At 38.7% G+C, this 27,981-nt stretch overlaps 4 protein-coding genes across 5 annotated transcripts; 1 reads left to right on the top strand and 3 right to left on the bottom strand.

The window, feature by feature from the left end:
- Positions 1-363: 363 nt before the first annotated feature.
- mfsd10 (major facilitator superfamily domain containing 10) lies at positions 364-6,461 on the bottom strand. The gene is made up of 13 exons (XM_067519892.1): positions 6,304-6,461; positions 4,962-5,152; positions 3,958-4,054; positions 3,712-3,815; positions 3,462-3,620; positions 3,148-3,339; positions 2,633-2,735; positions 2,422-2,533; positions 2,227-2,335; positions 2,056-2,146; positions 1,333-1,380; positions 1,153-1,242; positions 364-942 (listed from the first exon to the last, which is right to left on the bottom strand). The coding sequence occupies exons 2-13, from the start codon at positions 5,121-5,123 to the stop codon at positions 839-841; spliced, it is 1,371 nt and encodes a 456-aa protein (XP_067375993.1). The 5' UTR covers positions 5,124-5,152; positions 6,304-6,461; the 3' UTR covers positions 364-838.
- A 796-nt stretch (positions 6,462-7,257) lies between these two features.
- On the bottom strand, positions 7,258-19,221 carry LOC137135586 (zinc finger protein 462-like). The gene is made up of 11 exons (XM_067519888.1): positions 19,064-19,221; positions 18,662-18,726; positions 13,465-18,560; positions 12,904-13,193; positions 12,491-12,609; positions 11,567-11,698; positions 11,206-11,449; positions 10,534-10,676; positions 10,225-10,448; positions 8,807-9,578; positions 7,258-8,090 (listed from the first exon to the last, which is right to left on the bottom strand). Exons 2-11 carry the CDS (start codon positions 18,669-18,671, stop codon positions 7,954-7,956), a joined length of 7,167 nt encoding a protein of 2,388 aa, XP_067375989.1. The 5' UTR covers positions 18,672-18,726; positions 19,064-19,221; the 3' UTR covers positions 7,258-7,953.
- A 697-nt stretch (positions 19,222-19,918) lies between these two features.
- On the top strand, positions 19,919-23,914 carry coq2 (coenzyme Q2 4-hydroxybenzoate polyprenyltransferase). 2 transcript variants are annotated; one of them, XM_067519893.1, is made up of 8 exons: positions 19,919-20,062; positions 20,478-20,835; positions 21,384-21,550; positions 21,942-22,063; positions 22,820-22,905; positions 23,024-23,157; positions 23,284-23,472; positions 23,605-23,914. In XM_067519893.1, exons 2-8 carry the CDS (start codon positions 20,523-20,525, stop codon positions 23,758-23,760), a joined length of 1,167 nt encoding a protein of 388 aa, XP_067375994.1. In that variant the 5' UTR covers positions 19,919-20,062; positions 20,478-20,522; the 3' UTR covers positions 23,761-23,914. The 2 variants fall into 2 exon arrangements, with proteins under 2 accessions (XP_067375994.1, XP_067375995.1); XM_067519894.1 differs by lacking the exon at positions 19,919-20,062 and adding an exon at positions 20,143-20,161.
- On the bottom strand, positions 23,890-27,183 carry mboat4 (membrane bound O-acyltransferase domain containing 4). Its single transcript, XM_067521329.1, has 3 exons — positions 27,062-27,183; positions 26,322-26,546; positions 23,890-25,587 (listed from the first exon to the last, which is right to left on the bottom strand). Exons 1-3 carry the CDS (start codon positions 27,181-27,183, stop codon positions 24,636-24,638), a joined length of 1,299 nt encoding a protein of 432 aa, XP_067377430.1. The 3' UTR covers positions 23,890-24,635.
- Positions 27,184-27,981: the final 798 nt, after the last annotated feature.

Here is a 27,981-nt window from a genome sequence, read left to right on the forward strand (position 1 = left end):
CATGATAAAGTCAATGCGTAATTCTAGTCTATACTTGTTTCACATGTTTTATGGAAAAATGAAAAAATCATCAATATTAATTTTACAAATTTTCCTAATGTTGGTTAGTATCGAAATATTCAAACAGTTAAACCACTTGATGGAGCTACTTTTATTCACTTTGTGGACTTCCAGATAGTTACTCCATAATAGTACATCATCATTTTTTGTTTATTGTATTCTGTATTAAAAATCTACATCTTTTAAGTGACTAAATGTAATAAAAGGTACAATATATTTACAATATTTTTCAGTTACCCTAAACTGGCAGTGTGCAAACTTTTAACGCACTTTTGAGAAAAATAATAATAAATTCCCATAGGCAGGTGTTGACTTGTTTATTCTTGTCAAATTAAAATATAATGTCAAGATTTTAAAGTGAGCTAAAATAAAATGCTACTTGCAAAATACAAAAATCAAAGTAACTTATAAAATACTGCATTATAAAATTATATCTTTGTTCCATAAGCAAAACCGTAACCCACTCTATCCCATGGAGCCCATAATACGTGTAGGTGCACATCAGCAACATATAATGTGCATTTATTTCTCAGTTATACAGTCAAATCTGCTCTAACAGTTCCTGTGTTTTGGTATATACATATTGTGTTTCATGTAGTGAAAAGTGGCCAACAACACAGAAGGTAGTGCACACCTTCTATTTCTTGTTGTATAGGATTAAGGAAATAATAATTCAGTGCTTGCTTTCCCAGCAGATGTAAACATCATAGCATTCATTTAGGCAACTCGACATGGGAGAATTTCTGCAATCAGAGATTCTTTCTCATCTTTGTGCTGCTCACTCTTCCTTTTGCCTTCTGGCTATGGTCAGGAGACTTAGGGGTATAATGAAAGAGGCTGAAGTGAGGAGAAAACAGATTTGAGCTCCAGCTATCCAGTAAACTGTGAAGCAAACAAAAAAAAGTTCAAATTCAGAGATATTACAAACTACTCAAAATGTTCTGTCATAAAATGCTAGTGTGAATTCATTTTATCAGAATTTTGGGCAAGATCCAAAGCACATTAGAAGAAGATAAACACAATTATCCACAAAACTGGACTATAACTTAATCATTATAATATCCTTTTGTCTCATAATCTTATCGTCCTCACCAGAAGATGATACAACTGGTCCTAGCGCTCTGGCGAGGGCACCCAGGCTACGCAGGATCCCCATCACTGTGCCCTTCTGATTAGTTGAACCTGGAGGATTATCCACAGTGGGTGATCAGTAACAGTGTGGACATTAAAAGCCTAATTAAAAAAACTTCTGAGAACTAATAAGAGGCTCACCATGGTCAGAAACAAGTGTTGATAAGCATGGAACTACTACCGCAGCCGCTGTAACAACAGGAGAAGCATAACATTTTAATATAATGCATTTAACATAATTCATTGTTTGTGAAAATTATTATGCTGCATACCAACATGGATAGGTGATGTGTGATTTTTATGTTATTTAAACTGTATTTAACTAGGAAATCTGTGAAATACATTAAAACTAGAGCACTGTGCCTTAGCGCAAAGACAAAAGAAAGAGGGTTTGTTAGCCAAGTTCTCTCTCTTTCGGTTGATTTGATTGTTTTATTTTATTTCTTAATGTATTTTTTTTAATTTAATCATTATTGTATTATATAACATACACGGGGCTCGTTTGTTTTCATTTCTGTTTTAAAAAAAGGTTATTATCATTATTCACACAAGATTATTATTATATAATTATTATTTGCAGTGTAAGAACGCTGTTTGTTTGGCTTTTCTATATCCCTGAGAAGATTGTGGTTCACACTGTACAAACTATAAATGCATAATGCAGCACTAGGATTTGTTTCACTCTTTCACTCATGAAGGAGATGTAGTATTTCTGATGCTATTTGTACCGTAATACTACAATTTTATTTGTCTTTACAATTTTATTTCATAATTATAATTTGCCTGTTTGTGAATTTCCGGCTTTTACCTTGAGATATGTGTTAAATAGTGTTTACTGTTCAGACACACTGAAACATGACTCACCAAAGGAGTACAGCGCCAGGCCGATGTAAAGCATTGTTAAATTCCAGGATAACCCAATCAGAATAAATGCTGGGATCAATATTAAGATTGCCTGAAAGTGAGAAAAATTGTTTAGCAAATTTGACACGTGCAGCAGAACCTCTTTGTCATCTTAACATATATCACTTTTACCATACGAACGGCCTTAATATGCTGCCCAGGTTTGATCCTGCGAGCGTATCCTCCCTGGATCAAAGCCATGATGACGCCAATGAAGAAGAACATCTTTCCCTGCTGCATACTGTTGAGAGGAAGCTGTTGAGATTACTGTTGAAGTGTGTTTACCAAAATACATAATATACAAAGCTTTATCTTGGTGGTTCATACCTTGTAAAATGGAAACGTTGGTGAGTCAGAAAACTTAGCGTAAACTCCAGACCAGAGAACAGGAAGAGGTAGCAAAAATAAACCAGGCCCAACACCTGAAGCTTTTTCATTCCTATAAAAACACATCCCCTCACTTATTAGTTCATTTGTGATTTATTAATGGGTTATATTGGTGTACACATCTGCCTCATCCAATGTGTCCACTACCTACTTTGTCTTGAAGGTGGATCTTTTGTCCTGGTTACAGCTGAGAAATAGAACAAAGATAACGGACTGAGAAGGTCCCTGGAGTCTCCAAAACCTGAGGATGAAGCCTATAAGGTAACAAAAACATGTAAGGTGACATCCCAATCTATGAAAACCAGAGTAAAGAACTGAAAACTGATATTATGTGGAAAAACTCCAGGATTTATGTCATGTTGTTACTTAATAACTGTGTTAAGAGCACATGGTTTTATATCTATTTAATGTGTTTATGTTTTAGGTCTCGACAACGTTGTACTTTACTTATGCTGCCTAACTAGACCTCTTGTTAATGCTGCCGGGGTTTGTGTGGACTGTGAGTTAGGCGACATCAGGTACACAACTGGAGCTCTATTAATAAGAGAGCTAGTCAGATATACCAAGTGAAAACACTCCTGTGGCTCCTTTGGATTTTAAATAAATCTTTCTTTTATTAACAATCCAGAATCAATGATTGAAAAAGAAGTGCTTCCATAAACTAACCTTGACATCCTTTGTTAATGTCTCAGGCAGCATGACACAAATAAAGAGCAGATCGGCAAAACTGAACGCCAAAGCGAGCAGAGCTGGGGTTTGGTGGAAGACGTTTCCTGTTGCCGCGGAGTTGATCGCAAAGTAGGCACCCATCAGAGGCCCCACAGTGAAGCCCAAGGAGAAGGCAATGCCAATCATAGCCTGGTCCACAAAGAAATGTATTTAAGTAATTAAAGTAAAGGTCTCACAATACCAAAGTGTGAGTATCCTGATACTCAGATGTGAGTAAATCTCGCTGTGGGTGTCCAAAAGTCTGTGCTTACCATTCCTCGGTTTCGTGCTTTCGGGGATGGCAAGTCGGCTACAATGGCAGTGCAGAGGCTGACATTGCCCTTGCAAATTCCCCCAATTACCCGAAACAAAAGGAACATGCTGAAGCTCTGGGAAACTGCCCAGACTGCATAGGAGGACATCAGCCCTAACTGAGACACAAAACCCCTCATTAGGCCAGGTTGAGTCAGTGTTAATGGCTTGTATATATTTTCTTACACACGTAGGATGTGAATGACTCACTGTGGTAATGATAAGCAGGGGACGTCTGCCATGACGATCGGACAGAGCCCCCGTTACAGGCGAGGACAGGAACTGCAGCAGAGAAAACAGTGACCCGATCAAACCTGAAAGGTAAATTAAGGAGCACTTCAATTAAACCTGCGATTCCAGTTTTTCTAAATTACTGCGTTTCTTTAATGCTCAAAATGTGACGCAAAGCCGGAGCTCCACACCAGCTGTATAGAAGGTGAAATCAACCAAATATACCTCCAAATAGTACACTGTTGTACTTCTTCTCCATAGGAATCCCAACAGCCTCCCTGAACCAGTCCACCAAACTCTGCAGCGACTGATATACGTCATCCTGATGAGGAAAAAAACACAAACATATAGCGTTACATGAGCCGAAAGGTCGACTCAGCGTGAGTCAGCACACAGACTGTGTTGATGCACAGTTCACAGTTGCAAATCTAAGCACTCAACGTTCAGTCCACTTGTGGTTTCTATGGAACACAACGCCCCTTTTGTTCAACAAACCAGTGCAGTCTGCACCTCATCTGTTCACTGAGCCCCAAACAAAATCACTTTCGTTCTATTAATTCTACTGACGAACAAGTTAGAGTGTAATTACTTGCCTAAAAATACACCACTACAAGTAGCTTCAAATTCTTTACCGGAGTTGAAATAGCACGTACATGCCTAAATTACCCTTAAATAATAATGGATTTCTCTGAGCTTCTGTCTAAAAATTACAGATATAAAAAAAAAAAGTATTTTAAATGCTACCGAACTCCATTCCGTTGAGGACATGAAAGTCCAAATCTAGTCCAGATTCCTTCCAAATGATGTACTCCATGCTACTCTCAGCTACTAGTTTGAACAATGATCTAATATTATTTAAATTTCTTATTTTCAGAACAGTGCCCTTACGTGTGTAGCGATAAAAAGAACACAGTTTGGCCCTGAGATGGACTGGACACTTGTCCAGGATGGACCCCGCCTTTCGCCCTATGACGGCTGGGATAGGACCCAGCCACCGGTGACCCTGAACAAGATAAATGGTTGCAAATAATAGACTGATGGATGGAAAACTCAAGTATCTCAAAATTGTACTTCAGTACTCTACTTGATTAAGTGTACTCACATCATCCCAGCTGCAATAAATACTAGTTCCAGTTTAGTGATTATGTCTCGTGATTCAAGTAGTACTGACACAGAAAATGCAGGGCAAATAGCTAATTATTAGTATCATCAAAAACAACAACACTAACCCCTGTTTGTGCATAATGGTCCAAAATCGAAGGTAGCAGAGGTAGAATCAGGGTAAATCCCAGCAGGTCCAGCAGCAGGGTGATAAACACGATGTTGATGACCTTCGATGAGAACGAGTCACCATCCTCTGCAGATTTTGCAGATTTGTTTATGGTTGACATTTCGCCGACTGAATATCTTTCTTCTGTTTCTGGTCATAAGTAAAACACATTCAGCACGTTAGAAGAGAAGCACTACCATCACTGTAAACATAACACACGGACATTAAAATGTGCCTGGAACAGAACATCTGATACGTTTACAACCAAAGGTTTGTATTTTCCTTTAAGCAATTCTGGAAAGAAATATGTTACTTGGGACTAATTTATATGGACAAAATCAAAAAGAGGTTTGTGAGTATTGTTAGAGTTTTGGTACATTTCTTCAAATTTCCGTTAAAGAATGGCTCCATTCACTATTAATCTTTCATTGGAAACTGCGTTTTTCGTCTTGTCAGCTTACCAACTGTGAACTATATGTTATGCATTATCAATTCAATAGTCTCCATTTTTTCTATAATTATTATCACATTATATAATTTTCCTCAGGAAACGTCCAATGGATTCACATCTACACTCACTGTCCACTTTATTAGTTACACCTGTAAACTCTAACGCAGTCAAATACAGCAGCTCTGGCCCTAATTCTACTTTTACAAGGTTAAAATTTCTCAGTTTGTAAGTTGAAACTGTCAGGATGGTGGTAATTCAACTATGTGTTTATTACTGAGGGCATAGTGGGTGGTGGAGATTCATACTGGAATGCTTTTGATTTAACATTTAGTGGAAATGCCTAAGTAATTTTACATTTATTCCGACAATATTTGAGTAAATGCTCTAAATGTAAAAAGTGTACAAAAAGTACAAAACGTTCTATCTTACAAAGTGGTTTTGCTCATTTTTTCTCCTGTCAATTAAAATATGGGAATACTTCATTTACCACTGATTGTAAGGTCAAGGTGGTCCTTCCACAGGACAAACGTATATAAAGCAACTTTCCCAAAAGCAGAGGTGGGCAACAAAGTCCGTTTCCAGCCGTCTTACAGTAAGTTATCAGGAAATGAGGGAACGTGTTGCTCAGGGAAGAAGGAAACACTGCTCAGAACAAACTTTGCCCGTGTAAACTCCAATAAATGCACTGGCATACAAACTTGAATGTTTCTAAACCTGCCAGTCTTGTTCTAAAATTATTAAAACTTTTCCGACAAGTGGCTCCGATTATGAAGTGACTTATCTATATGTAACACTATTTGGTCTTTTATTTACGGAGCGACTACAATCACTGTAACTGGATTTTTCTTACCTTATCCCTGCAGACTCATAAATGAGAAGAGCAGACCGCACTGCTTCGTGCAGCTCTAACGTTCCTTTCATCAGCCCATCCTTATTACTGTCCATCCACACCAGGAAGCGGTGTCCTCTTACATCAGGACAACATGCGTCGTAAGCAAACCACACGACCACAGTGCTGCCTTCAGGTGTTCCTCCGTGGCTCGTATTTTAGTGTTCTACACTAGTTCCGGATTTGTTAAAAGTAATTTAGGCAGTTTTAGTAAAACACCCTGTCCACGAAATGTTTGTACAAGTAAAACTGTCCATACCATATCAGTAGAAAGAACCATCCCACCGATTCTTACAGGGGCTATAGGAGGTAGGCTAAATGTATTATAATTAAGGGTTAATAAAACGGTTTGATCACCCCCCCCCCCCCAACATTTAATGCCATAGAATGTCTTGATATTCTATTTAAGGAAATTATAAAAAGTGATTAGATTTAAATTTTCTATATGAGCCCCAATGAACGCAAACACAAAGAAATAAAAAAAAAGTTCATACACATAAAACATTTAGTATAACTAATATACATTTACATAATACACTCATTATCAATACATCTGAAAATTATTTTATTAACCGTTTACTGAAAAATGCCTTAAATTACTCCCCGTTGCCCAATTTAATGTATTTTAATCGTGTTTTGCTTTGTGAACAAATACTTACAGTTAACACATTTCCAGAAGAAAACAATATTTGAATAAGGTTTTCTAACACTTGCTGAGTTATGCGAAGAGAACTGGTTTATTTCTGTATGTTGATGAAGAAATTTTAACAGCTGTGGTTAACAGCAAATGTGGCAGCACCGCAGTGCCCTGTAAACATAGACAAATACAACTTGCTTCTGGTAACAAATAAATATTTAGATTTTGTTCTCTAGCTAATTTTAAAAAGGAAAGAGTAAGAGAGGGCTAAGGTCACATACAGGTAAGTTTATAATAACAGAAGTAATAAATATGTCAGTTAACCTCTGAAATACAGTGGACCCCACCTAACCAGCACAATGAGAGCTAAAGACAAATGCAGTGATAAATGTTTCAGTTTATTTTAAAAATGGTATCTAAGATAAAAGTTTTAGAAAATAAACAAGTTTATAATGTAAACAGAATACCAAACTAAACACTTCTCCCTGTACATGAAGAAAGTATTTCCTTGCAAAGGTCAAATATCCAGCAGCATGTGAAGGTAGCAGAAGAATTTCCTCAGTCTGTGGAGTTGAATGAGGAAGTCTAATGTTTTCACTTAACAGTAGTTCACAATGCAGAGAGGTTTGCATATTGTACAATAGCAACCTCTGACACCTTTCATATAAACTGCAGGAGCAAAACAACTTACTTTTCCGGTAGTGTCACACCTAAAAAAGGTTTGAGTTGCACAGTCTATGAAGTTGTATTTATTGCATCCCTCAAATTAAATCCTCTCCATAGTAGCTGTACTCATAAAAAACAGACCTCTTAAAAAATAAAATACATAAAATACATAACACAAAAAGTCATTAACAGGTTGTTTGCGCAATACAGACCCCCCCCTCGCCCCCGAAAAAAAAACAAACAAAAAACAGCAGAAGCAGTTCTGACAGGAAAAGCCGTTTGTTTCACATGCAACATAAAGGAAAACCTTACATTCCATGTCGCATAATATGACGTTCCAGTTCACAGTTGTTCAAGAGGTTTCTTCCACAAAGCTCACAGGTGTACAGTTTCTTTTCTCCAACTGAAGTGTGCAGGACCAGAGCAGCTCCACCTGCAGCTGCACCTGAAAAACAAGAGAAACATTTTTTTTCCAGGAGAGAATCAGGGCGAACCCTTGTCCTAATCACCAATTTTTACAACCTAAGTATAGTCCATAGGCTTTCTCATTAAATCCAGTCATGGTGCGTCTTGGAGGATTAAATGTATACTCGCCACACGTGTCACGACTATTTCGACAACGGCCAGACACGTCTGATGCCACCAGCTGTTCTACAACAACTACAACAGGAACTGTTAGGCCCAGCTGTTATATTTTTACATTTAGTCCTTATCTAAGGGCCTAAGCGTATCCAGGCTTACCCGACCTGTGCAAGTTTGATGATTTTCTCATGCACTAAGTAACCCCATTACAGTAGGCATTCCCAATAAAGCATATTTCTTAACTGTCGAAAAAACAAGAACCCTGGTTTCTTATGATTGGGGTTGGTGATTTGCCAGTCAATTAGATTTGTCTAATGACTCAAGCTGCTTGCTTATCTCTAGTCTTGATTTTCTATAACCCCACAATTCACACAAAATCCGACAATTAGTGTTTCATACAAGGCATCTTACAGAGTGCCGTTGCACAGTCTAGAGTCAGGAAACACCGGGTGCAGGTGTTTCCTTGCATTTATGATTAGTGGTTGGTTTGTGTTGCACTGGGTATTGAAACATTTCCTCTGTTCATTCAATTAAAAAAAAAAATCATTTAGGTTCACTGTGATAAATTGAGATCCTCACCTGTTGGACTGCTGTCCCTTTTGCCGGCTCCCTCCTCCTGTTCATAATCCTTACAGTGTTTCTGATTGTCTTTGATGATCATCCCATCCTCTCTGGGCTGTTCATTCTCAAAAATATCAGTGTCTTCTTCCTCCTTGCAACACTCAAGAAGCTGCATTTCCTCCTTGAGAGGTGCATTCTGTAGTACTGGCATTTCTTTGTAAGAGTTCGTTACTTCCTCACTGTTTTTCTGAATGTGCACTTCCGCTTTGCAGCTTACAAGTGAGACCTCTAAATTGCCCTTTGGGCTTCTCTTAAGATGTGCACAGCTGGGCACAGAGGTTGGCTTTTCAGCCTTAATAATGTCTTGAGCCTGTGTTTTTTCAGTTTTTTCCCCACAGGCCAATGGCTTCACTGGGCCACTGAAATACTCTGATTGTATAACTGCATTCCAGCCCTTCCCAGCAGTTTTTATCCCCTCCACATTTGCAGCGTCTGACAAGAACCCAACTCCTGCTTGTTTTATTGGCTCCTCTGCGTGCTTTTGTTCTGCTTCCCTCATCTGCAGAGAGGTTCTCTCTTTGAAGTCATTTTCTGTCAGGTTGCCAGTTAGTATTTCATGTAGTAATTCACTACAGTCTGTAACTAACTCCTCTGTTTCTCCATCCTCATGGTCACTGTTGTGCTGCTGCAAATTAAACAACCGTTCCCCTTTCTGCACTGGCGTCATATCAACTGTTGCTTCTAGCTGATCAAGGCTGACCTGACCCACAAGCTCATGATTCCTCACAACCTGAAGCAAAGAAAAACATAAAAATCAAATTATAAACAGCAGACAGATGTAAATAACCTATAGATGTATACATTCCTTATATTAGAAAGAATTTCTATCAAATCTTTAAAAAGGTCCAGGAGACATTTTAAATATTTTGATAAGTGGAAATAGACTCTAAATTAAGTTCAACAATATTTTTTTTCCCAATTCATATTAAAATGTGTCATGTCGCTGTATTCATCCATTCTTTTTTCTTTTAATGGTTATTCACGTTTTAAACACCACAACAACAATTTTGTATACTTAATTGCTCCAAAAGCAAAGTCTACAGAGCTTTGGAGAAAGTGTGAAGAAAGGGATTCAAAAGTAAACTGAAGAGTTCTTAAAGACTTTGCCAAAGTCCTTCCTGATTTGCAGTGGGTCCAAAAATCTCAGTGCACAGGTGGGAACACCGTGCAACTTATTTTTCAAAATTTTATTGGAATATTTTCTCTATCATTATAGCTATGATAGGATTATGTATGAGAGGGTAATTTTTTACAGATTTGAAAAAATATTTCTCAGACGGTCAGATTTTTCCATTACAAAGAAGTTGCCTATGGTCCTCTTTTCTTTTTAACGACATTCCAGTGAAGCTTGGAGGGCTTTAGCTACAAATCATCACCTGATGCTTATCACTCAGGTGGCCTTCCAAGTCGCTCAGGTGCGTGCAGTCAAAGTAACACAGCCGACACCTGTAGGGTCTGACGTCATTGTGCCTCATCATGTGCAAATGGAGGTTTTCAGCACTGCTGCTTGTGAAAGTGCATTTGTGACAGCGGAAGACAATCCCCTGAAGGTAATGTGACAGCTTAGGGCGTCGGACCTCTATTGGCACAACACGTTCCTCTGAAAACATACAAACAAAAACACTTATAACACGAGAGATAAAGAGATTATTACGTGTGAAAGCCAAATCCCCTATCAAACCTACCACGATGTAAGACGATGTGATCAATCATGTTGTTTTTATTCTTGGTCTGGTAGAGACAGAAAGGGCAGCGGAGGTCCTTCAGATGAGTGGCTTCTGACTGGAAGGTAGAATGACCAGTCTGCATGTGCATTTCCAAAGTTTTCCTAATTAAGGCAGGAGAAGCAAGTGATGAGAAAGCATGCCAGTTACAAAACGTAGACTTAGTTTAAAGCCAGCTTCTGGTGTCAGATATGTCCCAAATAAAAAGTTAAAGGCTTATGACCGAAATCTGCCAAGTCAGCAAAAGGTTTACTTTTTAAATCTGACTGATTAATTAGTACACGAGTTCTTCAAACGTCCTCAATACATAACTGAGGATCTATATTTGAAAGCAATGTTATATTTAAATGCCCATGTTAATATCATCTGTTCACCTCAATATATAAAATTATTACAAACATAAAATCATTCCATTTTCTATACTTTACACAATTTATTTTGAATTCCTGAACTGTGTATACAGCACCCTCAAGTGTCCAAAATTTATAATGACTAGATATTGAAGAGGTCTTGAATAAATAATTTCTCAATCTAATTTAATATGTAGCTAGATAAAGCATAATTAAAACGTGGAAAAAGAAAAATTACATTCGTTTTCAATGGATATAAAATACAAATTGTGGCGATGGCTACCTTATACCAGTGACAAAGTCGCAGTCTTTACATCTGAGGAGCTTCCTTCCATGGCGGTTTAGGTAGTGCCGTCGCATACTAGACTGGTGTCCAGTGCTAAAGTTGCATAACTCGCAGTGAAGCAGACTGTTCTCAGATAATACAGTTTCATGCAGGTTCTCTTTAGATGAGACACCAATCTGTGCCATCAAGCTGTAGTGGGTTAACTGCCGCTGCACATCTGGAGGCTCCAAGTACAATGATTCTATCAAAGTTTCACAAACAAATGTGTGTCAGCATGGTTACTAATGTGTGTAGAAAACTAAATGCAAATTGACTGTTCTAAAGATTATAATATTGAAACATAAGAGGAATGACTTGCTTTCAGTCATCTCAGGTTGTTCATCAGGTTCAGGGGAATTGTGTATTTCATCCGTTGAATGCAATGACTCCTTTTCGGGCTTCGAGCTCTCCTCATCTTTGTTACGAGTCTCACCCGTATCCATGAGGTAGTCTGGGCATTCATGAAATAAGAGAAAACCTTAAAATGGAATATTTCAAAACTGTTCTATTCAATTTGCTCCATTATTTGGAAAATTCCATAACTTGGCTGCAAGATAATGTGCTCAAAACTAAACTAGATTACTAGGAATAACAGTGATCAAAACAGTGTGAGTAGCTACACGCAAAGGTAGCAGCTGAAGTAAAATGGCTGAACAGCAGTATATTTTAAAAAACACTTTTTGGGGGTTGGTAATATGAAGCTATCTTGATCAAAACCAGCTAACAGAACTGACGCTACAGCTACAACAGGTTATATTCACAGAGTTGGTAGTTTGTTAGGTACATCTAGCTAAAACTACTGTATTCTAATGTTTTGTTTTGTCCTTTCGGGTTAACCCGTGAGTTCATACAATGTTTTACACAGCTAAATTTAACTTTATAGTCATTTTGGTGGATGTAGTTTGTGCTAATTTTGAACTTCATACGTAAAAACTTGAGAAGTCATTAAATAACATTGTTGTTACAACAAATATAGTGAATGAAATATCAAAAACACACTCATAAAAGGAGAATGTGAGGGCAAACTAGTAAACTGTAACAGCCTAGTTTAAAACATGATGTCTGTCAAGATGTCTTGAAGGTGTCACTTGTCAAGATAACCTTCATATTCACTGCTGATTATATTATCTGAAGTCAAAAATGAAAGTTATCAGGTCAAAACAAAACAAACAAAAAACTTAAAACCATAATAGTACCATGATACAATTAACAACTGTTACACACACAAACAAGTTACACAAACCTTGATGTTTTTTCATAAAATGACTTTTCCACAGGCCGAGGACGGTCGTCCGAAAGGAGCAGATACTACATAGGAAAGGTCTTAAAGTTCCAGATTTGTAGATGAGATATTTGTTAATGCTGGTGAGATAAAGGCAAAATAAGAATTGAGTTGGATTAAATCACTTTTGGACAATGTAATGAGTATGAATAATAACATAATAGTTTTAATTAACTTTGTTTGCAAAGGTCCGTAAAGCTCACCTCATACATGAAAGTCTAACCTTAAGGGTAGCAATAATTAACAGCGTTCTATGTTTTATTTTTTAATGAACATTCCTGCGATATTACAGTTAATGACAATATCCCGCAAGATGATGATCATGTAATCAGAGTCATAAATCTTAACTGTAAACGACCAGAGTTTATCCTTACTTGTGCTTTAATGCTGAGAGAGGCAGGTTGTCCAGGTTCTTGATGGCCGCCAGGGCTGCATGGCTGCGCTCATGCGAACGCAAACCCTTCAGTGACATGAATGTCCGCCTACACTGTTTGCAGCTGTGCTCGCCTTGTCTCGAGTCCCCCTCAGGTTGCTCTGGATCAGTAGGCTTTGAAGGTGATGGCACCGGACTTGCTGGCAAAGTGAAGGTTTGCACTGGTGTCACATTCCACTGGGCCAGCTCTTCCACGGTTTCTAACAAGGGCAGCTCATCTTGCCTACAGAGCTAAAAATACAACAAATAGGCATTAAATTCTGACCCAGTGACAATAAATCCTTCTTTGTGAAGTTGATACGTTTTTTGTTGGTACTGTTGATCTGTATTGTGTTGGCATTCCTATTATTTTGTCTCCATTTATATCATTTAAGCCAGACTAAGTAAAAGTACCACCTCTCTACACAATAAAGCACAGTTCAACAGCCAGACAGGTTATAGACTACTAGCTAGGTGTACGTTTGAACTGCTAACTCAATGATAATGGGAAAAATCCACTTACTTCACTGGATCTGGCCTCTGGTGTTGCCGCACTGACAAACGATGCCTGCCTCTCTGCAGCCTTTGCCTTCTTTATCTTATATGCTCTGTGTCGATCCAGGTGGGAGCTCAGATTCTTAATCCCATTTATTTGTTTCTTGCAGTGGGCACACCTGTAAATCCCTGTGCTTCTCTGTGTTCTTTGTGACAGCACAGTAAAGTCAAATTTGCAATCTGATCTATGAAAACCACTATAGTGAGCAATAAGATGCCGAGAAGATTCAAACGTTAGGCGCAGACACTTTTTACATTTGACAGGTGCAGTTTCCTCATATTCAGCTCGAGTCAGGCTCGGAGCCTTCCGTTTACGTTTGTTATACCTTTCCAGCAGCTTGTACATGCGAAGTGCATCCAATTTGTGGGTATGTTTGTAATGGCAATACAAGTATTTACGACACGATCCTGTATAGGTGCACATGTAGCACTTGTACAGTGGCTCTTTGTTTGGCACTGGTCTTGCACTTGATTGGCATGTCCGGGGAGAGCCCAACTGTTGACTGGGGTCTTTCTTTTTCACTGCTGATGTTTTGGTTTTTAAACTGGCAGCCTCTAAAGCCGAGCCTACAGAGGCGTAATCACGTTGTTCTTCAGTTTGAGATTCATTTGAATTCTCAGAAGCTGCCAGTTCAGCCTGACCATGGTCCCTCTTGCAGTGGCTTTTTAGTTTTACTATTGATGCATGGATCTGCGGACATTTTTTACACATGTAGCCTCTTTCATTGGCACCTTTGCCCAATGTACACTCGATCATGTTGGTTACAAGTATTTCATCAGTCTGAAGTTCATCTGCCCTGACTACGAGATCTGGATGGATCATTTGGCAGTGAGTGAGAATTCCATGGTAGCTAGCATTCACATAGGGGCAGGTTGGACACTTGTAAATTAATACTTTGGTTTTCTTTGTTGTTGTACTGGACTTAAATGCCTCAGAAGTGGTTTCCGGTTGCTGTGTTAATGGGTGACTGGGGGACTTCTGTGGCTTGTGTACTGGTGCATAGTATTTTAAGAAGGCATCCCTTCCATGTTTCTTAGCATAATGACTTCCAAGGCGTTTTTTCTTAGAATAGGATCTGGTACACAGGAGACACTTGTATGCACAGTCCTTAACTATTATGGATGGATTCCTGTGGTGAACGAGAATGTGTCGACTGAGCCCAATTTTGGTGCTGAAACTATAACTGCAGAGCTGACACTTAACCTCTGCGTATTTTTTCTGACATAAAAAGGAGGCTTTCGAAACTGATCCCCGAGTGCTGTGAGAATTAGATACAAGATTTTGTTTTATTTTACTCACAGCTGTTGGTTCAGGAGCTGGTTTGGGTGTGTTTGACATCAGTGCAGTTTTTTTATGGTCCGTCTTGCAGTGCTTGTTTAGCTTCTCCGGTGTTGCATAGATGTGATGGCAGGTTTTACACATGTACCCTCTATATCTCAAATTGTCACCAGAGCTGTTTGTTTTCAGACACTCATCCAAACTCTGCAAATGTCTTTTATCCACATGAAGGCTGTTGGCTCTGGATACAAGGGCAGGATGCTTCATCTGGCAGTGAGTAAGAACTCCTTGGTAATTGCTGTTGATGTACGGACAATGTGGACACTTAAAGACATGCACACGCATTTGGATTTGCAGCTCTTGCTGTTCGTCTGAATTTTCAGTTGCAGCACCTTTGTGTTTCATTCCACAGTGGGTGCTGAGGCTGTGCCAGGTATGAAAGCTTGCAGTGCAGTGAGAGCATTTGAACAACCCGGATGATTCTGCTTGTTCATGACAGGTATCCATTGACTGGTCGAATTCAAGAGGTATTTGGTACGTCTCAAATGACTCGGGTATTTCATGGTGGTTTTCCAGCTGGCTGTTTGCAATTCGTTTCTTGTTGATGACAACGCCCAGGACTGATCCATCTTCTTTCACAGACCAAGGATGAACGGCTCGATAGTGTTGTGTAATACTTGTTATTGAACTACCTTTAAATGAACACGCTTTGCACGAATACGTCTTTGTTTCATTTTCTCCAAAACTTGGGGCACCATCAGTGCCATCACTAGCATCATTTGTGTGCTTTGGTTGAGGTTTCTCCCTTTTAGGTGTGGTTGTTCTGGGACCGACATATAAGTGAGTACTGACATACTCAAAGCTTACTTTTTGTCCTGGGTGCTGGTTCTGGCAATGCTTATAGACTGTTGCTGCATTTGTGTGCGAGAAGACGCACAAGTGACAGTGATACCCCGACTGTAAATTTCCTTGGTTAAAACATGTTCTTAAAACATCATTGCATGAGCGATTTGACCTATGGATTTTCCACATATGCCTCCTCAGAAGATACACAACCTGAGTAGTATATGAGCATCTATAGCACTGAAGGATCCTCTGTGTTTGGGAGGCTCTCAGTGAGGGCGACACTGAAACTGAAAAGCATTTGGCAAGTTTGTTTGTTGTTTTCTTAGTATTTTTTTTATTCTCAAGGGTTGCATGATTGGAGCCTTTGTTTTCAGCTCTTTTTAGGTGCGATTTTTGTGTTTCTTCAAGAACCAGAGAAGTATACCTACGAATTAGCTCGGCCTTACCCTTAACTTCAGGATGTCTTTTGAAGTAGTGCCTCAAAACTTCATTCAAAGTACTGTGCCTATAGTTGCAAAAGTGGCAAAAAAAACAATTTTCATCACCTTCATTCATAAGTGGCAGAGGTAGATGAGAAGCAACGCGTGACTCCTTGGTGTGAGAGCTAGATTTTTTGATTTCTTTATGAAGCAAAGCTGTATGTTTAAGAATGCATTCTTTGTTGGAATGTAAACGTCTGTGGATTTTACTTTGATGGTTCAACACTCCTTTAAGAGATGGATTTCCAAAGTTGCATTTCTGGCAGTAAAACAACTTTTCTGGATATTTGTAAAGATGAAATCCTATCATGGAAGCATCTGCTACATCATCCTCTTCACAGCGAGGTTGTTTTCCGCTATGTGCATCATGTTGTTCAGTAGTTTGAGCATCAGAAGATGAGGTATTGGCTGAGGCCTTCGCTTCACTTTGAAGTTTCTTTTTTTGCAGCTCGGCAGTATGTTGCAAGAGCTCCTCAATGGATGTTGTTCCATGCACAATATGTTTCGCATTGCAATGACCAAGGACGCTTCGAATCTTGTAGCTTGAATAACTGCAAAACCGACAGTAAATCACTTGTAATGATCCATCCATTCCAGTAGATAGTTCCCTTTTATGACTGGTGAGTGAAGTCTTTGTTACACTTCTATCCTCTGCAGATTCCATTTTCTCAGCATTTGGAGTTTCTGAATCACAAGCTTCAGATGTTTGCTTCGAGTTCATCAAGGACAATGAAACCTTTTGGTGTGAGAGTTTCGCTTTGTCGTATGCTTTTGTAGAAGACTCCGTGATATCCTTTTGAGGTGTAGAGTTTTCCTTTATTGTGTTAGGAGTATTTTCAGTCGTCATTGATTTTGATTTTGTAGATGCCAGTTTAATTCTGTCTATTGTGACAGGCTCATCTGGGTGGTTTTTTTGATAGTGAACATGCATAACAACAGCTGACTTGTGACTAAAGTTGCAGCTGTTGCAATGATATAAAGCAACATCTGCTCCTCTGGAGATGGAATGTTGGGGTATTGGTGGATTTTTGACTCCCTTACATGGTGATTGGGCACCCTCTGGAGTACTTCCATCTGGTCGTTCTGGACTGGGTGCCTTTTCACATGTATTCAACAGAGATGATGCCTTTTGCCATCTAGATGCAGAATATCTGAAGTACAACAAGGGATTATCCACCTCATATGTTTGGTGCATGTCCACGTAATGTTCTTTCAAGGTCTTCAATAAAGTAGTGGTAAAGTGGCACACAAAACATTTGAAAATCAAACTGAGCTCACATGATTGCAGTGTGAATACATCTGGAGCCTCTGGATGATTTTCCATATAGTGTTTCTTGAGATCAGGTACACTTACAAACTCAACTGGACACTCCAGGCAACGAAAGGTTGCGCTTTGATCCTGTGGATCCTGAATGTAGGCAACGTTGCAGTTTACACATGGATGTTCGTTATGATAATGCATAGACACATCTTTGATGTTTACACTGTTGTAGTCACAGTGCTTACAAAAATACATTTTCGAGCTTTCTGTGTCCCCATTTAAAACTCTAACCCTTTCTTCATCCTCTTTGCTTAGTTCAAATGAGAAATTTGCACTACTTGATAATTGTTGTTTACTTGCATTTGTGTTTCGTGCGGGTTTTGTCTCTTCTTTGCATGACTTTGCTTTTTTAGCGGGAGGACCTTCTGACCTTTCAGTACTGGCTCTTTCAACAACATTGTTAGTAACAATTTCCTCGACCTTTTCATTAGGCTTCAGAGATTTCAGGTTAGAAGCCTTTCTAGGGATATCAATCATGGACTTTGCAGTGACTTTATACACACCACAGGAGCTTGAAGGAGACTCTTGCAAAACCAGGGTTTCTTTGTTGCCATTTAGAGGCATTGAGGCATCAGCTAACTTCACTGGTGGTTTCCCATTTGATGCCAACGATGACGTGAAGTATTTGGTGATGGTCTGCAATTGGCTGTTGGATGGTTTTACATCTTTTGATAAGCTGGGTGTGCACTTTGCTTTTGAGGTAGAAATTTCTGAAAATGATGAGGAAATCTCTTCTGCATCTTCCTTCTGCTGGTTCATCAAAGCTGCAGTTAATTTCATCTCTGGGTTTCCAGAAATATCTACTGTGCCATTTGGACTTTCATGTTTTTTCTGACAGTGCTTCTTGTGTTGATTTAAAACGTCCTGCAGAGATGACTGAAAATCACAGTGCTGGCATAAAAAAACATTTTCTGAACTGCTACTAAGGTTGTCAGGGTTAGCTTTAGTCCCGTGGTGTTTCAGACCAGCCTCTGAGAGAGCAGATTCTACATCAAAGCCATGAACCTTGTTGAGGTGTTCAAAAAGGTAGACCTTGGATTTAAAAATGAGCGTACATTGAACACACTGCAGAGCCTTGATTGTGGGTTCCTGAGCTTCACTGTGCATCATGTGGCCAGATGTGGAAAAGGGAACTGAATCTAAAGGTGTACAGAAAACACAACACTGAATAATAGTTTGATGCACTACACTAAAGCACTTAACATTGTCGGCACATTCATTGAGATAAATAAATAAATACCTTGTTGCATCTTGCATTCCTCCGAACCCCAGAGCCTCACATAAACAGACAAAACCGTGGCACTCCTACCGGACGGAAACACACGTTATTGCTCGTCTCAAGGTACAAATCCCTTGCCATTTTTATTGGCTACTACAACTGATTCCGCTGTCATGGCGATAAGTATATATAACAGATGGATTTTAAAGCGAATCAGAAACCAGACATATTCTGTTCTTCTCAAGCGTTTCAGAAAAGTGTAACAATGGCAGCAATAAAAACTTCGGGGTTTAACTTTCGTTCAGGTAACTTTAACAGGAAAGAGCTATAAAGCGACTAAACTCTTAAAATAACACGATCACAGGAAAAAGTCAACAAATTTAAGTTAATATTGACCCCATTGCACACAGTGGATGTACTCACGTATACAGGCAAACGCTAGATGAGGTTTAACATGCAATGTTTTGAATCGCTGTTGATGACAAGCTAAAGAGGTCCCAAATTTCCGCCATTTTTCCCGCGAGTCTCCGACTCGACGTCGTCGTAGTCTTCTTCTTCGTCGTCGTCGTCTTCTTCTTCTTGTCCTTTGTTTCGATGGCGGGTGGCAGCAAACGTTAAAGCGCATTACCGCCACCTACCATGTTGGAAGGTGGACCAGACTGAACCACTCATCATAAATAGATCGTTCAGTTTGATAAAATTACGTAAAAATTAATGCCCAATGACATTTATTCCGTTAACACCTACATAGAACCGTGCAATGTTTTCCTCTCCGGTGTTTCTTCGCTGTTTGTGACTGTGGTGCCCCAATTTCCAGCTGTTTTGCCACTTTTACAGTAACTGCAGTGACACCTAGAACGATTTGCTTGGGATATTCTTTGGGGGAAATACATCCAGGCTTTGCCACAGAAATTTATCATCCAATGCTGAAGCTGCTTTTGAGACTTGTAGCCACTAGATGTTGCTGTACGACGTGAGTACAAGTCACAGATTGGGTTAAGGACATGACTGAGGTACCAATGCGAGTGTTAGGAGAAACGTAAAATAGGCCTGCAAATAACTACTTACTTTTATGATTGATTGTGTAGGTGGATATTATGTCAATTTACCATTTAGACTAAACGTCTAAACACAAAAATAATTAACAATCAGATGTTTGGTACGTTTTCTTGAACATGTTTTCAGCGATTTCTGATAACCAAATTAAACCAGGTGCTGAATATTTTTAAAATTAATTTAATAATAAACCAATAGCTCCAGTTTTAAAGTTTTTCTTTTCTTTTCTCGGGGTTGTCAACAAGGTTCAACATTGGTTCCGAGCACTAATGTTGTTTCTAACGGAACAATACCGAATGCACCATTACGGGAAAAGCACGTCTACCCACTGTTTACCTTTGTACTTTCTCTGCTGTAACGTACAGTGTAAGTTTGTTTCACTGTTGCACCACACTATATTTTGTTTACGACTAGCTAACGTTGGTAAAAAAAAACAAAAACAAATTGAAATAATTAATTCTTAAGGTAAAGTTGGCACCACGGTTCGTTTGTCCTAACATTTCATTCGTTAGCAAACGTTAGACGTAACGTTACTGAATTAAAACGTGCATGACTGTAGTGTTAGTGTGTGCCGTTGTCTGCGTGGCTTAAGTCTAATATAAATTGACTTATTTCTACTTGCACCAGCCGATACAGACAGAATGTTATTCACACACTACATCATAAACAGCTGTCATTGTGCAGCTTATTCAGTGCAGCACAAAAGAAATGCTTGTTGAAGCAAACGAGTCCTGTTCTGTGAAAAAAGCCATTGTCAAACGACTTCTGTTTGTGTGTTTAGGGGTGACGTTGAGAAAAAAGATGTCAGCCTGAACTCAGAAACACAATGCTCTTAGCCAAGCTGACCCACGAGTTAACTCTGCACGTCCTGAGGAGGACTCATTACGGACCTTGCTATCCGTGCTTTGACTCCCTGTCAAGCTGCATCCTTCACAAGGCAAGAAGAAGGACTAAATGTGGTGCTCACTCACAGACTACATTGTTGGGAAGAGGGTTTTATAGCACAATTCAACCATCATTCAGACAACGTGAAGCACATCACTATGGAAGAAGGTCATTCAGTGCTGCTAGGATCGTGAATTCAGTGCCAGCACCTGTCCAGCCATATCTCCGATTGATGAGGCTTGACAAACCTATTGGTTTGTACAAAACTCTGTTTTTGTTTATAGTTAACCCAACGTTTTGGAAAAATGTGGAATTGTTTTTTTTTCTCTTTAGCTGTAGGATAAAGCAGAAATATCTGATAATGTAAGACCTAATATGTATTTTTGAAACTGTAAAAATACAGCATTTCTAGTTTTCATGAGAAACCATCCACCCATCCATTATATGTAACCACTTATCCTGTTTAGGGTCGCGGAGGGAGAACATGCAAACTCCACACAGAAAGGCCACAATCGACTTGTCAAAGAATTGTCAAGATAATTCTTTTCAAATTCTTATGTGATATTCTGAGCACCAGGTTAACTATTGATGAATGTGACTTTTATGTCTGAAGCTAAAAGTCAAACTTTAAACATGACTAAAATGTAAACAATGATTTCTACTCTCATATCTGATTGGTGTACAGCAACACTAATTGCATTTCCCTAAGCTTAAATGGAAAGTCTGGTACCTAATGTTTAGTAGTTTGATGGAAGCTACTTTCTTTATGCTAATCTCTTGTTGTGTCTGTGTATTATTACAGGGACATGGCTGCTTTACCTACCTTGTACATGGAGCATTGCGCTTGCTGCTGATCCTGGATGCCTCCCAGATCTGGGCATGCTCACTTTGTTTGGCACAGGTGCTCTGCTGATGAGGGGAGCAGGCTGCACCATTAATGACATGTGGGATAAGGACTTTGACAAAAAGGTATATGAAATAATTATTATTATTACATACCCATACTTTATACTTTATAATTTAGTTTTTTGTAATGTAATACTTTTCCACTTTTATGAAGGGAAGATTATTGCGAATTGTTTCTGCTAATTGTATAGGTTAGTTCTTATTTTATGCTTTCTCTTATCATTTCCAATTTATCATCTGCCTTCTGTAGAAATAATTGAAGCACATATTTTTCAAAGCCATAATACACAGAATGCTAATAGTATACAGAATATTGTAGCTGTGCCTTGTGTTTATCTTCATCACCTCCAGCCACACAGTGACAAAAAATAACACTTTCTACATTCCACTATATCACAGCAAGGACTACATGTTTCTAATATAATTTATGATTGAAAGTGATGTTTTTGTGCAGGTGTCCAGGACAGCTACTCGACCGATTGCCTCTGGGGACATTTCTCAAATGCAGGCACTTATCTTTCTGGGAGGGCAGCTCTCTCTTGCCCTTGGGATCCTCTTGTGTCTCAATTATTACAGGTACACAGGGATCCTCATGTTTAAAAGTAGATCTATACCGGTTTCAGAATACCTGCAGGAAAAAGAAACAAATAACCAAGTTCACTGGTCAGACAAAAACAGTCTTTGGACTTTATTTTACATTATTTTATTTTGCCTTTCCAATAATAAAAAATTAGGTACTGTTGCCCTGTTTGGGTGTTTAATACTTCCGGATGCAACCCATGACAGAAAATAGTAATTTTTGGTAATTAAAACCAAGTTCACACATGTTCTCGTGTGCATTAAAACAGTTGTCATTTTACACATGAACACTAGCGAGATTGTCAATCATAAATTGTCAATCATAAATTATATTAGAAACATGTTGCCCTACACATAAATAGTAGTGGCATTGTCCTTCCTCTTCCCCATACTGGGTACAAAGAGACCCTTTTCCAATGGTTTTCCATGTTAGGGATGGAGGATGAAATTCACATCCTCCTGCCATGCAAAATGTTTCCCAAAATTTATAGAAGCTAGTATAATGCTTCAGCAGTCCAAGGAACAATTACAGCTAGACAAACTTATTTCAGTGTTCATATAAACACCTTCATACAAACTCTGTCTCAAACTGTTCATTAGTTGGAATTTATAGATATGATAAAAAAAAGATTTTATCAATTAAAATGAACAGTGATAATGTTCAACGGCAAGGCATATGTAAAACTGCCGACAAAAGTAATACCTAATGCAGAGTTTTTATGTGTGTGACTTACGGTTTATTCTTTCTCACAGCATTGCTTTGGGTGCAGCTTCATTATCTCTTGTTGTCACGTACCCGCTGATGAAGAGGATCACTTATTGGCCACAGTTGGTGTTGGGTACAGTACATATATTACTAGTGTATAAACATATCCCACTCTACATCTGATGTTTCTCTAAAACAGCAAAAAAAAAACTGGCCTTAAGTATCATATTTTATCTGGTCCTTCTGTTTAGGGCTCACCTTTAACTGGGGAGCACTGCTTGGCTGGTCAGCTGTGAAAGGCTCCTGTGATTGGTCTGTGTGCCTCCCCCTGTATTTCTCTGGGGTGATGTGGACGTTGATATACGACACAATATATGCACATCAGGTGAAGCTGAGTTTCTGCTTCTTAAATATGGGCCAAGATATATTTACATGATGATGTCAGAGGCCAGAGACCCTTAGGATTCTGGACTAAATGAGTATCTTTGTTTGATCTTTCTCTGATGATAAGGACAGGAAAGATGACTTAAAAATAGGAGTAAAATCTACTGCACTGAGGTTCCAGGAGCAAACCAAGCCTTGGCTAAGTGGCTTCATGGTGGCCATGATGTCAGGACTGGTTATAGCTGGTGTCAATGCTGAACAGACTCTCCCTTATTACGCTGTACTGTCCACAGTAGCCATTCATCTAACACATCAGGTAAGGAACACACTGTAGTATTGTGCAGTGTAGTTACAGTCGACAGAAAGTTTTCATTACTCAATAAATCAGTTACAAGCCAAGTGGAGAAATGAATGCCATTCATGTTTCATTTATTCTCTTCTGTTTTAGATTTATACATTGGACATCAACAAAGCAGAAGACTGCTGGAAGAAATTTGTCTCAAACAGAAACCTTGGGCTGTTGTTATTTTTAGGCATTGTTGCTGGCAATTTGTGGAAAGAAAGAAGAGAGACCTTGCTGCAAAACGAGGACGAATCCAGATAAGTGGGATAATCAGTGCACAGCCTATTTTATTACAATTATAGCAAATCGTGCACTACATCTTTGCAGAGTGTTGGTTGATTTTTAAGAGGCAAAAAGGCATGCTGTGTAAGCTGTGGACCTTTAAGCCACATAATAAAGTCATTGGATAAATGTCTATTCTTTTACAGTTGTCAATTTAAAAAAATCCATAAAGACCTGCCGAAAGATTTTACCACTGGAGGCATTCTGATACATTTCCATTTGATGAATTTACTGTAAGTCTTGGGAGCTTTAGCAATGTTTTGTGTTCTTAACTACTAAGAAAAATGTTTGGGTCATTAGGTTAACTTTCTTCATGGTTCACTGGGTTACAGGACACACATTCTACACTCACCTTGAGTCAACTTGTTTACTTGAAACTACCTCTGTGTTTTCTGCATATGAGGGAAGGGAGGGCCCATTGAGACCAAACCCTACAGTTTCCCCTGAGTACTCGCAGAGATTGGCAGCTTTCAAAGTTAAATGTAATGGCTAAATGTGAGAGTCCATTTTTATCGTTTAATGACCAACCTTTTCATATTGGCTAAATATGGTCATATTTTCATGTAAATTTCCTCTATGAATAAGCATGACCCTTTTGAACAAACGTGATAAAGAAGCGAAGCTTAACATCACTGTGGTAAATATAACAATAATTCTGAGTATGTGCTATAGTTACACAAGATTGACAATCCTAATGCTATGACCGACCAAATCAAAGGGCGTGTGGGGTGAACTTAGGCAACCCTGTCTTGGGGTAACTTAAGACTACAGCTAAGCTGAAGCAGTGCATTAAAGCGAATGATCCACAAACCCTCTTCAACATTGTGCACATTTAGGAATGTGTTCACATGGCCTTAGCCAACCGTGTTTATTAAGATAACTAGTAGAATGATATTACCAAGTGGAAACAGACCAATATATGTAACAAACAAAAGTCTCAAGCCGGATATATTTCGTAATTCTACAGATATAACAAGACAAGTAACAATCATTTGAGTATTTATCCAACATAAACAAGTGTACAGCTGCTTCCTCCATGGTGAAGAAAGTTTTGGGTGCAAGTACCTATGTATATAGTAGTCTGCTTTCACAGTTGCTGCCCAGGTCAGAAACCCTACAAAGTGACCTAAGTGTAAACCATGCCACCACAATGAAAAACCAAATGTCATAAACAATGGGAACCGTTTACACCTTATAAAAACCAGTCTACGCAGCCAAGTAGCGGTGGTGGCATTCCACCGACGGGCAAACTCTGATATACGACTTGATGACTCAGTGATCCAAAAATCTCCATCTGATAGTCCACTCAAGTCTGAGGAGTCTCCTGATGAATTTTTCCAAAAGCCCAGGCCAGCTGCATTACTGAGGCATTCACTGATCTTCCAATGAGAGTAATATTGGATCCTCAAAACCACTGCAAGAGTCCACACCCACAGGATGGCACAGAGAACAGCAGACGAAGATGAATCAGATGTGTTTTGTTTGATAACATAAATGAGGCATTGCTTTACCAGCTCCAGCGATATCACCTGTATCAGTTTTAGGCATACCAACGCCAGTGGACTGGGTGGAGGTTTGAGGTTGATTCTTTCCATTTGGGACACAAATTGACTGTAGGAACACAAGGGGCCACCAAGCAATGTGGTGAAATTGAGTATGTAGCTAATGAAAGGGAGAAGTGTCACACATGCCTTTCTTTTGGATGAAGCATTAAATGATAACACAACTGTGTTCTCCTGGAGGTCCATGGAGACGGAGGTGATTCTCTGAGTGAGCAGCATCAAAGAGGACACGGCCAAAAACAATCTGCAAGTACAAGACGTGGTACTTTGGTTATTTATTAGTCCTTTTAGTCAGACTGGGACTTCTCATCCAATTTTTTCATTCACTCTGGCTAAAAACATAAAATAAATACCACTAATCCAACATTTATTCCTCAGAGGTCCTCTGAATCATAGGTCCCCTCAGTATTCTGTATTCTGATGAGAATCATGTGAATGTGGTTGAAAGCTTTGGGTTGGTGGAAAATAACCACTTTAATTTCTGTACTGTTTTATATTTTTCTTACTATGCATCTTACTGGATAAGGACAATATTCTGCTTTTTGTTACTGTCCATAAATCCCATTAAAAAAACAACATTTTCCAACTTTTCCATTTTTCCAACTTAGCTTAAGCGCTTCTCTCTTTCTCAGTTCATGAGATATGACTCTTCATATTTAAAATAATAAGACCAAAAAATGAAACAACCTGGGCCCTGAACATTTTGCAAAAAGATGTAAATTGTGCATTTTAAGGGTGTACTTTACAGCAGCAGGAAGACGTATGTGGGATTGAAGACAATAAACTACATGTAAATTGTACCCAAAAGAAAATAATACCCAAGTCGAGTGACCGATGGGCTTTTACCAGTTTTTGCTCTGTGCCACACAGGAATAAAATATACTAGGTGATGGTTATAGAAGCAGTTCATTTTTGGTTTTAATTGTTTTTGTGGGATTTGTTGACAATGAGGAAAATACAGAGTATTACAACACATACCTGATACTGACAGGCTCATTCAGATAGTATTCCCTGTACTGTATAAGGAGGTGCCAGAAGGTTAGCCACAACATCTGGATACTAAAAGCCCAGGCGTGGATACGGCTGGGGTCCATGGAGCAAAGGAGTATCACAAAGACAAAGCTGGAGATGACCAACAGCAAGCTATAGATGCCCATTGTGACAACTGCCAGGACACATCCTCCAACAGAAAGAAAGAGGTACCTGTAGGCAGAAATTCATGTTGACAGCCAAAGCTGTGATGTGCTGGTTAGCTGACTCATGATTTTGACAATTAATAAAGTCAATAAAGTTAATAAGAATTACATGCAGTTCCACTATTGGAACTAGTGCAACTATTAAGCAGTGCTTTTACCGACAAATATAATGAGATAAATAAAATACTAACGAATAACTATGAAATTTACATTAAATTACTGAAAATACTGTTGAAAAATGATCTGCAGTATTATAAGTACTTTAAAAAATAGTATGGTTCTGCTCGTGCCTCAAATTCCTGATACTCATTATTATAAACTGACACATTTACAAATCAAACAAATTGTGCTAAAATTCAAATCTCAATCAATGGATTCACTGAAACACATGACCCATGTTTAAATATTCAGGATCCCAGCGAATGAGGGCCCTCTAATATACTTAAAAGTTACTGGACATTTTGGTTTTAAAATGTAGTTTAGTACATAATAAAATCAGTCAGTGGATTTGTAATTACATACCTGTACGTCAAGTTCAGATATCCCCATATAGCAAGAAAATAAAACAAAAACGCAAATGGAAGTGAAAAACACTGATGCATTAAAAGCTGATGATGCTCCCATAGCCAGCTGAACAAACCCATATCTGAATCTCAGGATGAGTTTCCTAGACAAAAGAACACAGGCTCTGATTGGAGTCATTTGGTTCGGATTGTCTTATTGAACAGGTGAGATACTCGCATTACCTGGACAACTGTGTTTGTCATTCCACCTGTGGCCGGCATCAGAGTAATTTTTTCTGTTTAACATTATTGCACAGTGATGGTGGTTATTCCCTTTGTCTACCATTGTTAGTACTTTGCACACACTAAAGCTTTATGTCAATCCATGTTTCAGCAACTGTAGCAACCAAAACATCTAAAGATTCTATTTTATGCTCAAACTTACCATAGCAACTGTTGAGATTGACTCTCTCCTTTCACACTCTCTTTTATTACAGTATTTATTGGAATGAAAGAGCTAGTTTAATACTTTTCCCCTAATCTTTTATATTTTTAATACCATTTTTCTATATTACTGTTTTGGTCTGGTGGGATAATACAGCACCTTGTTTTTTATGTTGTGGTCTATGTTTTTCCTACGTTAGATTTTGAGTTAAACTCAAGGTGTGAGAAATAATAATAAGCATTGGTTCCCAGTATTAGAAATCTTCTGTATGTACACTTACCCAATACTTACTGTAAGTCTTGGAACTCTGCTGCTCTATAAAATATGATAAATATAGATCAAGCATGCCAAAAGTATTTAAAGTCAGTAGCTGCAACAATTGAAAATTCAAATAGAAATACCAAATATTCGATGGTTCTCAATTCTTAAACCTGAGAGTTACAATTTTATACTCCTAGCATAATATAACATTGGATTTCTTGAGTTTTACAGTG

Source organism: Channa argus, chromosome 11 (genome assembly GCF_033026475.1).
Source record: "Channa argus isolate prfri chromosome 11, Channa argus male v1.0, whole genome shotgun sequence".
Classification (NCBI taxonomy): domain Eukaryota; kingdom Metazoa; phylum Chordata; class Actinopteri; order Anabantiformes; family Channidae; genus Channa; species Channa argus.

What these genes read in the sequence shown, in the direction of transcription:
- coq2 (XM_067519893.1), top strand. Translation starts at nt 20,523, where the DNA reads ATGCTCTTAGCCAAGCTGACCCACGAGTTAACTCTGCACGTCCTGAGG. An exon ending in GAGGCTTGACAAACCTATTG is followed by an intron (nt 20,836 to 21,383) that starts GTTTGTACAAAA and finishes GTATTATTACAG; the next exon opens with GGACATGGCTGCTTTACCTA. An exon ending in TTGGCCACAGTTGGTGTTGG is followed by an intron (nt 22,906 to 23,023) that starts GTACAGTACATA and finishes CCTTCTGTTTAG; the next exon opens with GGCTCACCTTTAACTGGGGA.
- mfsd10 (XM_067519892.1), bottom strand. Translation starts at nt 5,123, where the DNA reads ATGTCAACCATAAACAAATCTGCAAAATCTGCAGAGGATGGTGACTCG. An exon ending in ACCATTATGCACAAACAGGG is followed by an intron (nt 4,055 to 4,961) that starts GTTAGTGTTGTT and finishes TTTCCTCATCAG; the next exon opens with GATGACGTATATCAGTCGCT. An exon ending in CCCTGCTTATCATTACCACA is followed by an intron (nt 3,621 to 3,711) that starts GTGAGTCATTCA and finishes TTTGTGTCTCAG; the next exon opens with TTAGGGCTGATGTCCTCCTA.
- LOC137135586 (XM_067519888.1), bottom strand. An exon ending in CAGAGGCCAGATCCAGTGAA is followed by an intron (nt 13,194 to 13,464) that starts GTAAGTGGATTT and finishes TTGTATTTTTAG; the next exon opens with CTCTGTAGGCAAGATGAGCT. An exon ending in TCACATCGTCTTACATCGTG is followed by an intron (nt 10,449 to 10,533) that starts GTAGGTTTGATA and finishes GTATGTTTTCAG; the next exon opens with AGGAACGTGTTGTGCCAATA.
- mboat4 (XM_067521329.1), bottom strand. Translation starts at nt 27,183, where the DNA reads ATGGGTTTGTTCAGCTGGCTATGGGAGCATCATCAGCTTTTAATGCAT. An exon ending in TATCTGAACTTGACGTACAG is followed by an intron (nt 26,547 to 27,061) that starts GTATGTAATTAC and finishes TTCTGCCTACAG; the next exon opens with GTACCTCTTTCTTTCTGTTG. An exon ending in AATGAGCCTGTCAGTATCAG is followed by an intron (nt 25,588 to 26,321) that starts GTATGTGTTGTA and finishes TTGTACTTGCAG; the next exon opens with ATTGTTTTTGGCCGTGTCCT.